The sequence below is a fragment of the Thermobia domestica genome, chromosome 9, assembly GCF_964235325.1.
Source record: "Thermobia domestica chromosome 9, izTheDome1.hap1.1, whole genome shotgun sequence".
NCBI lineage: Eukaryota > Metazoa > Arthropoda > Insecta > Zygentoma > Lepismatidae > Thermobia > Thermobia domestica.
The window spans coordinates 4,665,606-4,678,117 of record NC_137462.1 but is presented as its reverse complement, the minus strand read 5'-3'; the positions used below and the strand labels follow the sequence as shown (position 1 = coordinate 4,678,117).

Genomic DNA, 12,512 nt, shown 5'->3' with positions numbered 1-12,512 from the left:
GATTTAACGTTGGCTACACAGTCGAACACAAACAAATTGTAGGCAATATCAATTTTGAAAATGCACTTGGAGAGTTTCTAAGCAAACAAATTATTATATTGAGTGCTTGAACTCACCTTGAATAAATTTAACTGTGGCGTGAACAGCTGATAGCGTAGTAACCCAATAACGTGCTTGGGACAATTCGTATTGTATGCATTCTGTTTATAATATAATAGATTTGATCATTATAATATGCTCATCTGGCAACCCTTAGCTTATAAGTCGATTTTGTTTAAGTCTTCTCGATTTTGGTATAAGATAAGCTAGAGAGAACAATACCGTGGCAAACAACACTGAAATGGAGTCATGGCAAACAACACCGAAATGGTGTCATGGCAAACAACACGTAATAGCAATTTGAAATTTTACATGGTTTAGGAGATGTAATAATGAATGTTAATGTTGTCAATACTGCTAAAAGTCGTGAAATTAGGAGAATATGTAGTAATCACGACTCCCAAAAACTGTTGGTCAAGTGTCAAAAGTACGAAAACAAACAACGATCGTTTTAAAAATTTCTCGCAACTACGTCATTTTAAGTATTGCCAACTGTAACAAGTATAGTGTAATGTCCAAGAGGTCGGGCACCCGAAAAATATAACTTCAGTGCAGAAAGGGGGCAATCACTCCTGCAAATAACAAGAACATTCATTTTTAACAGTTATAAATTCATCAAAATTAACATATAAAAACAAACAAATTATCTCATTGCGTTAGAGCATGTACGATTTATTGAACTTTTACATCATGTTTCTCCGGTCTTCATAAAATAACCAACTTTTTTTTAACATATACTGAGTAAACGTTAATGTTATTTTAAATGGTTACCTCGTTCAAATCCTCAAATATCTGGGCGATGATTTGATTACTTTCTATTAATTACTTTTAGTTTGTTGCTTGATATTCATAAATACTTTCTTTCTGTATGCTTTTTACTAGACTATCCAGTTATTTGATGATAATACAAACAGAGTTCGGTGTTTTCCGTTTGGCAGATTTGTCAATTGGCAGATTTGGTAATTGGCAGATTTGGTAATTGGCAGATTTGGTAATTGGCAGATTTGGTCATTGGCAGATTTGGTAATTGGCAGATTTGTCAATTGGCTGATTTGTCCATTTTCACGATTGGCGCATATGGTCATTTTCACGTTTGGCAGATTTGGTAATTGGCAGATTTGGTAATTGGCGGATTTGTCAATTGGCAGATTTGTCCATTCTCGTCATTGGCGCATTTAGTCATTTTCGCGTTTGGCAGATTTGGTATTGGCAGATTTGGTAATTGGCAGATTTGGTAATTGGCAGATTTGGTAATTGGCAGATTTGGTAATTGGCGGATTTGTCCATTGGCTGATTTGTCCATTTTCACAATTGGCGCATTTGGTCATTTTCGCGTTTGGCACATTTGGTAATTGGCAGATTTGGTAATTGGCGGATTTGTCATTTGGCGGATTTGTCCGGGTCCCTGTATAATGCCATACTCGGGAGTTAAAATACCTCAAAACGATGGGAAAGCACTTATTGCTAACTCTATTGAAAGCATCACTAGCAATAGAATAATATGCATTATTTTTTCAAAATGTATTTTACACGTCACTTTACAGAGTGAGGTGCAAGTACATTAACACATAAGGTCTGCGTTTTGTTTCACCATACCTTACGGTACCTTTTTTGCAATTTCAGAACCTGTATAAACTGCTTTGTTCACTTGAAATGCGCATGTATAAATATTGTAACTGTTATGATGTCTAACAAAATGGAGTCTTACACAATTCTGCAGCCGTGATTTTTTTCACTTTCCTGAGAAAACTAGGAGAAAATGTTTCCAAATTCTTCGAAGCTGAAGCCCAGTTCACTTTTAATTTATGTTTAGTTGTCTCCGTATGTTTAAAAAAGTCACCCTTTCCTTTGTTGGAAATCCCAATGTCACAAAATCAAATACTACAAGATGTATAACGATTACCTTTTTGCACTTTTCCGTACACATGGGAATTAATTTTCCCACAGTTCAGAATAATTACAATCTCTTTTCGGCATGTCCTCAAATTCTTTCCGTTAATATTCCATATCTTGAGCCAGTAGCGTACCCAGGAATTTATTTCGGGGGGGGTTCAAACTAAATATGAAGCTATTTTATATTAAAATTGCTAAAATTGCCCCTAAAATTAGGCTAAATTTTTAAAAAGTCGAAATTTCGGAGGGGGGGTCCGGACCCCGTGTCCCCCCCCCTTCCGTACGTCCCTGTCTTGAGCATTAAAAATACCTGACAAAGTTGACCATAATCTTCTTTCTTTCTCTTTATTAAGAAATAGGATTGATATTCTGGATCACAGTTCATAGACACACTTGAGCGACAATTACAGCTTTTCAGATCAAAGCAGAACTGTTTACGTAAATTAATCGTCAGTCAATATCTTATACGAACAAATGGCAAATGATAATCGATATTTTTTCAATGTTTCAACTACTGTTTTCAAAAATATACACTGAGTTCACCAAATACAGTCCTGTAGTGTCCGCGATTAAGTATATAATAAAGTCATGGTACTAATAACTTATTTATCCTATCTTCATTCTGGCAATATTTTATGCAGCTTGAAACTTGCTGACCTGTTTTATTACTCAGTCTTCAAACTCGAAAAGGAGGACAAAAGCGCGTCCGGCTTGGGTACAAAGCCGGACATCAATTTTTTTTATGTCCAAAAGCCGGATGTCTGGCAACCCTATGCGGGAATAGGTTGAGATGAATCACTATCTGTCCCTGCCTTGCCTAAAGTAAATTTTTGCCGACGGATGTTCATAGTTTGTGTGTACGACTGTGTCTGGTAGCTTGCAGAGGATATAGATATATCAGTTGAGAGTATGGCAAAATTTTCAACTGTTTATAAAATCCTGTTCAACTCAAAAGTGGAAATTGTGGCCCCGCGTAGCGTAATCGCTCACGCTCTCGCCTTCGGGGGCGATCGGTCCCACGTTCGATTCCCGGTGGGGGCACTTTGTCGACAAGCGTAAAAAGCTTTTTCAGGCCAGCGATCCTGAATGAGGTTTTCCTTATTCACATTCGGCAAATGCCGGGTGGTACCTAACTTATAGGTCCCAGGCCGCTTCCTTCCTTCCCAAATCCTTTCTTTCTTCCCTTTCCCCGGATCGTGTGCTCACCGAGGGACGTCATTCCTCATACGTGACGGACTAAATAGCAATAGATGTCGAAAGTCCAGAAATCTAAATCCTAAAATCCTAGATCAAAAGTGGAAGTTCTCCTTCAGGAAATGTCATTTTAACATGGTACTGATAAATGGTTCTTTTAAGGGTATTTCCAAAATAAGACTGCATTTTTTATTTTTTGAAATAAATAAATGAAACGCTACGAGTACTTATTTCCAAACGGGGAATATCATTTTAATCAGTAATTAATATTTGAAACAGAACAAAAACAAGAACCTTGAACCGTTCCAAACACAGAGAATTTTAATATTTTGCTAGCACGTGAGAAATGATGTTTGAGGCACTATTTCTGGCGGTTTGTATTAAGGAACAGGATTTTTTTCTTTTGAACAACGAAAACCTAGATTTCCTTGCTTTCTTCTTAATGTAACATCTGTTACATTCAATAACATCTGAGATTATCAATCTAAGATTTTTTTTTCTTTGCTTGCTTGAATTAATCTGGACTATGTCTGGTTGATATTGCTATGTTGTCACCTGACCAATCATTCTACAGAATTTACAGGAACTAGGAGGGAAAAGTGGTTAATAGCATACTAATAGGGAACACAAATTTAAAGAAAAGGCAAACTTTATAATAAACGCTCCAGCTCTGCATTGATAAGTAGGACCACATTAAAAGAGTAGTGTAGTGTAGGGTTGGGTTGGGTTAAGAGTTACTAAACTTTGGACCCATTTTGTTAAAATTAATCGATGGTAGGCCTTAATTTCTTGTGCAAGCTGTGTGTAGGGATTCCAGTTGGAGCGGGCATTATAAAGTTCAGCCGAACCTATAGTGATCGCCAGGACTCGTGAAGCTTGACCTAGATTTACCAATTTTACCACCGAATAGAAGCGAGGGTGTGTCTTGGTCGTCAAATGCTCCCATGAAATTTTGCCACTATTGTCTCTCGCGTTGGGGGCCGCGGTGGCTGTGGTAGACCGTTCACCTCTGGTGCATGGGGTCCCGGGTTCAAACCCTGCTCAAGCCAAGTGAACTTTGTGGTGGACAAACACCGTGTGCGTGGGTTTTCTCGGGGTTCTCCCATTTCCTCCCACTTTCTTCATTCCACCATTTCATTCATTTTTCATAATCACCGTCTCCTTTAGCCTAGCCGGCATAACCGTGGAACGTAAAGCTCAAAGATTTCATTTCATTTTTTGTCTCTCGTGTTGTACGGAGAACGTCTCATGAGGGTACAGTGTTGTCGATAGCCGCTAAGTTTCGTTTTGTCGTTATTATTTTTGTTGTTTATATTTTTGCCGTTATTATTACTATTTAATTCGAATAACTGTTAGTGTTTGTGTTGTAGTTTTTTTTTTCTTCCCTCATTCGCCATACCTTCTAAGTTTGGCAACGTTGTTGGTGCACTTTTACTATTTCACTTTTTCTCGAGTGAGTGTTCAGAAGGTAGCTCCACGAAGCATACCGAATTTTTCCCATGGATCACATTTGAGAAAAGGCAGCTCTATGATTTGCATAGTGTATAGCGTACGTTTCACGAATCGTCGCGGTCACTATAGGGTACTGATAAGCACAAGAGTTCCTTTTGTGCTTATCAGTGACATGGAGCGGGTTAACAATGATTCGTATCACTGGATGGAATCGAACTGTGTTGTTCTTTTGTGTGTGGAAGTTTCGCTGCTTTTGATTTTTGCCACTAGATGTCTCCCTAGTACAACGCTACTGTATCAAGCGGGTAGTTCGTAGTTATTTGAGGCTGTGTTAGTGTGGTATGCCCGTTTCATGATGGTCTAATTAGAGTTTATTCCTTTCTCCGTTTTCCTTTATTATTATTATTATTATTATTATTATTGTGCATGGCAACTCAGCAGTTAGTTCTAGAACTTCAAAAGCCGTTCGATAAATTTAATATGAGCGTGTTTAACTCGTCTTCCTTAAATAACTGCGTTTTGAATTCGAACGTGAATTGTTTTCGCTTTGCGACTTTGTGCAGTTTAATTTAGTTTGACAAAAAAATGTAATGGTTGTGATTGCAGGATGAACCTATGTCCGGGTGTGAGCAAGGGCGAATCCAGGAGGGGGGGAGGCGATCGCCTCCCCCCAGAAGAGGAAACTTTTTTATATATAAATAAAACCCATCCCCGACTTAGACGTTCTTAAAAGTACAAGTATTACAACCCACCGCCTCCCGTCCTAGAAGTCCGTCCTGGATCCGCCCCTGGGTGTGAGTCGTAGATTAATAGTGTCTCATGTTTGTTTCAATCGTAATCGTGGTTGTTTTAGAAAATATATTTCTTTGCGCAATGGAACAGTTTTCGGTCATACAAATCTAAGTATTGGGCAAGTGCTTTTTTTTTTTCCTGGTGTTACAAATTATCAATTTCTTATTCAAGAATGGTTCTTCTGATGTGGGTTCCTTAAGTAGAAAAGCGTGTCCGATTCGCTTATCTTTTGCCGTGAGGTGTGTCTGGAAACTTGTTCGGTCGTCAAGTGGTTTATAGGGGGACCTGGTTGTCATGTGCAGATACTTTGTTCGGTTGACGGAAATATAGCCGTGGAAGGGTGAGACGTCAGCAAAAGTGGATTGTTGGGGGAGAATTGTAGGGAAAGTGGTGATTTTTTTTTTTTTTTTTTTTTTTTTTTTTAAGCGAATGTGAATGTAATTCTCGATCTGCCGAATGTTTCTTTGAAATTATTTCTCGTCATGTGCAACGAGGATCCGTCGTATTCACCGATTGTTGGAAGGGTTATTCTTCTTTGGATAAACAAAAATGGCAGCATTTAAGAATAAATCATTCGTTGAATTTTGTAGATCCGAATACTGGAGCTAATACACAAACAGTTGAAAATCTGTGGTCGCATTTAAAGCGTAAGCTTGTATCTACTCATAGTTCAGAAAACTTAAACTTACACTTCGCATGGTATTTATGGCGTCGGAAATTTTGCGATGGTTTGTCGATTGGAGCAATATTTTTTATTTGTTCAGCATGATGTTGATATATATATATACATATTGATTATTCCTTTTCTTCCCAGTGAAGTTTCTTTTGTCGGGGGTTTTTGGGTGCGGTAGTCCCCCATGTAGACTTGAAAATAATCGTCGTGGATGTTTTGTTTTTTTAATTTTCTTAGTTGATAAATTAGATGTTTTTGTCTAATACTGTTGTAATTTCGTGTGGTTAGGCTAGGTTTAATTAGGTGATGTTTAGCTAGTTAAGAAGCTGTTTATTATTTTAACTGATATGCGCAGGTTATAACTGATTCATCTGATATGGTTTCGAATTAGTAAAGAAAGCCTTTCTCTTAAGTATGGTCTGATTCTTCGGAGTAGTCTGCAGTAAGTTCCTCGTAACAGGTTGTCTGTTTCGAGGAACTGGTTGCGAGAGTGCTCCGATGAATCGAATAGTTCTTGAGAACTGATTCCTGAACTGTTCCGGGAACCAGTAAACTCTTGCCCACTATAGTTCTGTACATGTACCTCACTGCTAACAATGTTCAAACCCTTCAAAAATTTCTTACAAGTTGGCTTGATTCAATCATTTTCTCTCTCCTAAAGTATATTAAAGTTTCGGTAAGCCCAGCAGTGCCAAACCTATGTTAAGTGAAAGAAACCTAACGTAACCGATTCACAAGGAATTACTGTCATGTTGAAAAGATATGGGGCTTAACGGAATACCATTCAAAGTCATACGCTCGTGTCATTTCAGGTGTTTGTATGTCCCTTGCGTACGCCACTGGTTGTCAGTACAAGGCAATTAAGACTACTACTACTAACACATTGACAAGCATTTCACAAATTATGGAAACATTACAAAAATGTTTCGTACCGTGAAATGACAGTACTGATACTCCTCTTTTAATTACCATTTGTGTTTTTAAATTTGTACAGGTAGGATAGTTGCCATTATAATGTCCCATTTTCCATTCACAGATGATCAGTAGCTAACCAATTGATTGCTTGAAGCCCAAATTACAAAACGACAGTTCCATATTTCTCAATATACATACACCATAAAAAATTAATATACACATAAAAAAGAAAAAAAATACTTATATTCTATTATTCATATATAATAATGTAACAGATTTTGAAAAAATCTTGACACAATTAGTGGCAATATGGCGGAGTCGATTTGTAGCATAGAAATTAATTAAACTCTGACCATTATACAAAAAATAATAACTAAAAAAAATATTTTTCTAATAGCTAATGTAGTGTACTAAGCTATAATGCAAAATTCGTTACGTACTGTTAAATTATCATCAACCACCAACGGTAACTGCCTTCTCATCAGAGTACTATGTTTTTCAGTTCTGTACACATCCACTAATTTCGCCATTTTTAAATTAGATTTTGTTTAATGTTTATGTTATCAATTCTTAACTATCAACACAGTCACAAGCGTAATAAACATATGACACTTCAACAGATATTTAGTAAATAATACGCATTTTTTGAGACACTAAAATCACTCAACGTGTCCCTCTGGGCCATTTGTGGCGAAACCAATGTTGCCAAGTTTTTCAAAAAAAGAAAATTTTCCATTTGCAATTTCTCAGTTTCTTCAAGCACCTCTCTCCAAAGAAGTTTTTAGAAGTCGGATGTCCAAGGAATTGTTTCAGCGATAGAATTCCACGTCTAGAAGCAATACCAAGAATTAACCGGGAAGAAGTAGAGAAGAAGATAAAAGACGGGAAAAGCGATAGGTCTACATGGCATACTATAGAAGCAATTCATAGAATTTGGGAATAGAATATATAGATATTTCATGGGATCTAATGCAGAATATCTATGAACACGAAAAATGTCAACTAAGTGGAGAGTTAGGCTAGTTTGAGACGGAAGCATTTATCGTAGCAAAAATCATATCATCGATATCCTACCGTGTAAAGTAGCAAATGCTATAGCATTTCCCATTCCATGGCATATCCTATGGCATTTCTTGTCGATAGAACCTGCTCTATTTCGTAGCATTTTCCACAGCATTTCTGCTCCAATTGCAGCGTCGTGGTGTGTTAAGAAGAAGCGAAAGATTTTGTGCCAAATATCCATGCTCTTTGTTTTGTGTGGGAAATTGAATTGTAGTAAAGAAAAATGACTTGGAGTAGGGATGCTCTTTGTCCACATACTTCTTTGTGATTTTCGTTTTTTAATATGACCGGTGAGAACTGTTAGTTAACGATTACTATAGCTTTAGCTACCTCACGCTTAATTTCGGAGCCATAATTGCGCTCTTCTCCAGTGATTTGTTTGCTACGTCACGACAGATGCTTATCAAAATGCTACCGTTTAAAAACACCGTATACTTTTGATGCCATAGAATATTATATGAAATTTTTGGCAGCACATCTGCTACAAGAAATGCTACGATAAATGCTTCCGTCTAAAACTAGCCTTTAGTATTATTAAGTGGCGTGTAGTGCTGTTTTCGGCCCGGGAACATCATTCGCCAGCAGGACAAATTCTAAGGTAATATCAACAGTGTTCGAAGTGGAAAAAGAGCAGAGGCGGTGTTTTATTATGATTTTAACTCAAAATACCGGCTATTTAAATATTGTTTTGATCATTGAAAAAACAGAGATGATATTTTCTCATTATTGAAATTCAGAGGCGGTATGGCATACCACCGCATACCGTCTCACTTCGACCACAGAATATCAACCTTCTCCGTTGTGCTAGTGGCAAGAGCATGCGCCTTTGGTGTGCCTAATCCTAGCTTCAATTCCAGGTGGGAGAATGCAGAAAATTTAATTTCACAATGATTCAGTTTTATTAATCATTTGTCTCTGTTAGCGCAAAGAGCATTTGTGGAACCTTACACTAAAAAGTCAATTAAGGTGATATTAGGATTCATTAGCAACCTGAGGGTTTCTTGGTGTTCTCTCGTTTCCCCCATCTCCATTTCCATCATTTCACTCCACCATCTCTTTCATAATCATCCGTTAGCCTAAATGACATAATTCGTGGGACGCTAAATTAAATATTAATTTTCATTGTTACGTGTACTCGTCCGAAGTTACAGATGATCGAACTCCAGTAACATTTGAAAATCACAGGAATATTTCTTCCACCTTGATACATATTGCCACGTATTGAAACACTGTTCAAAGTTGCAACTTATTTAATTCGTCTATTATTTTATCAACTAATATTCCAACAAAGGAGCATCTGAAAATTGCATGCCTTTTGTGCCTTATCGTCAAATATCTGCTACAGAACGACTGAAGTCAATTTGAATTGTATCGGAAGTACCAACAAAAGTCCTTGCTTGTTACAAATAGTTGGCAAGTTTTAAATCATATTTTAAAATTAAACTTAGCAGCAAATCGAAAGTGGTCATGCTCATTGTGTTCTTGGATATCAATGGCCTGCTCCTAATTCAAAGGGTACCATTAGGTCAGGCAGAGAATAAGTAGTTTTGTCAGCAGCTTTTACTGAAGCTGCGAAAACGCGTGAGAAAGAAAAAAGCCCCTCTTGTAGAATAACATTCCCTCTTGTAATAGAACAATGAATGGATTGTGTCCTTCACATATGTACTGCTTTGACCATCAAGCAGTTTTTGGCAGCTAAAAATACTTTTGTGTAGGAACACCTACTTTATTTGCCGGACTTGGCACCGTACGATTCTTATTCCGAAAGTGAAATCTGCCCTCAAGGGAACTCATTTTCAGGCTGTGAAAGGGTTGATGGTGATACATAAAAATTTCCTCAACTGCTTCCAACAATGGAAACTTCGTCTGCAATGTGTATAGAGAGAAGGGCGTATGTTGAAGGGGATTACCTTTAGTTTGTAAGTTAGTGATAATAAATCGTACTTTTGGCACCATTCCCATTATTTTTAGCCAGACCTCACATCGCAACTTATTGTATTGATTAATGACCCGCTGCATTTAACAATCGACAATTACTCATTTCAATTGTTAATTTGTATCTAACAATTAAACTTACAGATTAATTGTTAATTCAATTGAAATTTTTCCAACACTGCCACTTGGTGAACACATGACAATGTGAATAATTTGGCAATTTTTGCTTACAGAAGGGGATAAGAAGGATCACTCAAATTTAAAGAATTATGTTTGAGTCCCAGGGAACATCTACCAAATTTTGTTTCTTGACAATTCGTAAATTTAAGGGATGGACCAACACATTCCTTACAAATTTTAAGAATGTAGCATCAATGTACCCGTGTCTATGAAAGAGAATAGACCCCTATACTCAACCATATAAATAACGTAATAAAACCTCATCAAAGTGAATAAATTAGATCAAAAACCTCCGAAATTAGCATTTCTGGCTATTTTTTATCCATGAAAAGGAACGAAATATACCAACCAAACATACAGAGGTACAATATTTAAATAAAGTAAATTCCCACATTAAGCGGGTTGGCACGTTAACTATGAAAACTAAGAAATCATTTACGATCACTCCAACCCCAATCATTTCACGAATTCAACCTGTTTATTTAAGTTATTAGGACGTAAAATCGAGTGTGATTTATCCAAAAAGCACTTTTATACTTTGCAAGAGCTATAACTTTCAAGCGTTTACCGCAAACTCATAGACATATCGGACTAAACAAAAGTGAGTGTGGAGCAGTGTCTACTTTAGACAAAAGTGAAAAGAAGATTTGCGATTGCATACGAAATAGTGGAGCGATTTGGGTCAACAGTTTGGCAACCAAACGCTTGTGTGTTCAAACCTAATAGGAAATCGTTCCTTAAAAGTGTGTTCTTATTTTCATCCAGACTCTGAGAATGTTTCTTCGAATAACTCTTTGACAACTCCTTTTCATTCAAATTCGATTAGAAAGGAGAATTATATGAATTGCAAATCTAAAATTAATAGCTGAAACCAAAATATTAAGTATGTTCAATATTCCGTTATTATCCTCTGATTTGTAACGATAAACCATTTATAAACAGTGGTGAATTCAGAGTGGTGAATTCAGAAGATTCTCCTCGGAAGATCGTCAATATGTGAGGGAGGAAGTACTGCAAAAACACTGGTAGCACGATCGAAGATATGGCACCGAAAGGAGAAATCTTTTCGCTCGAAAGGGGTCTCAAATTCTCCCTCACGTCACCCTCTGAAATCATCACTTTTTCAAATGTTCTCTTAACTATGTCAACCAGAATGTTACACTTCTTTCTCATTATACATTTTGAAATGGCAAAAACATAATTTATAGGGAATTATAGTAAAACCATAAAGAATTATAATATTAATTACATAAATATTATATCCTGTAAATTATCAATTTCTAGTCGGATTACAACCCAAATATTTTTGGGGGATTGGTCCTTAAAGTAAGCCCCCTCTATATAATCCTCACTGAAAAAGTATGTGACACCGATTAATTAATGAATATTTTTATTAACTTATTTTTATTCTAATACTTTTACTATTCAATGTTGCATTAATTTCATTTCCAAAATATATTGGACTAGCGTATCTTCGCAAATAAATTATCATTTAATTTATGCAAATGCTGGATCTTTTCGTTCTGAACTTCATACTTTAAAATAAACCAACTCTATGGCCTATGTAACAATGCCGCGTAAACAAAAGCTCTCCACTGACTTCTATCCTTAGCTAACTGGATCCAGTTTCTATTTTGTATTCATATTTCTGCGAGATCCATCTTAATATTGTCCTTCCTTCTGCACTTTGGTTTTTCTAATGGTCGTTTTCCAATTGGTCTTCCAGTCAAGACTTTGAAAGCGTTTCTACTTTCTTCTATTCTAGCTACATGGCCTGCCTACCTAAGCCTCCTAGACTTGACGACCCTAATAATGTTGGGTAAACCGTATAAATTACAGTCAATACATGAGTTAAACGAAATCAAATATACTTATATATATATATATATATATATATATATATATATATATATATATATATATATATATATATATATATATATATATATAGATATATATATATATAGATAGATATATATACAGTGGCGGATCCAGGATATGATCAAGGGAGGGACTAAACCATAGTTTGCCGCTTTATCCAGTGTAAAACAGGAATGAAGTCCATTTTATCCGTGTATACCCGAGGGTCAAGGGGGCAGCTATAGCCCCTATAGCTCCCCTTGGATCCACCCTTATATATATATATATATATATATATATATATATATATATATATATATATATATATATATATAGTGGCGGATCCAGGATATGATCAAGGGAGGGACTAAACCATAGTTTGCTGCTTTATCCAGTGTAAAACAGGAATGAAGTCCATTTTATCCGTGTATATCCGAGGGTCAAGGGGGCAGCTATA

At 36.5% G+C, this 12,512-nt stretch overlaps 1 protein-coding gene across 1 annotated transcript in view; it reads right to left on the bottom strand.

Moving 5' to 3' along the window:
• Positions 1-7,729, bottom strand: part of LOC145694350 (gametogenetin-binding protein 2-like) — a 76,300-nt gene extending 68,571 nt beyond the window's left edge. Inside the window, exon 1 of the mRNA XM_081770483.1 lies at positions 7,459-7,729. Within this exon, the coding sequence (XP_081626609.1) occupies positions 7,459-7,548 (90 nt within the window). The 5' untranslated portion in view covers positions 7,549-7,729. The remainder of the gene's footprint in view (positions 1-7,458) is intronic.
• Between the last annotated feature and the right edge of the window lie 4,783 nt (positions 7,730-12,512).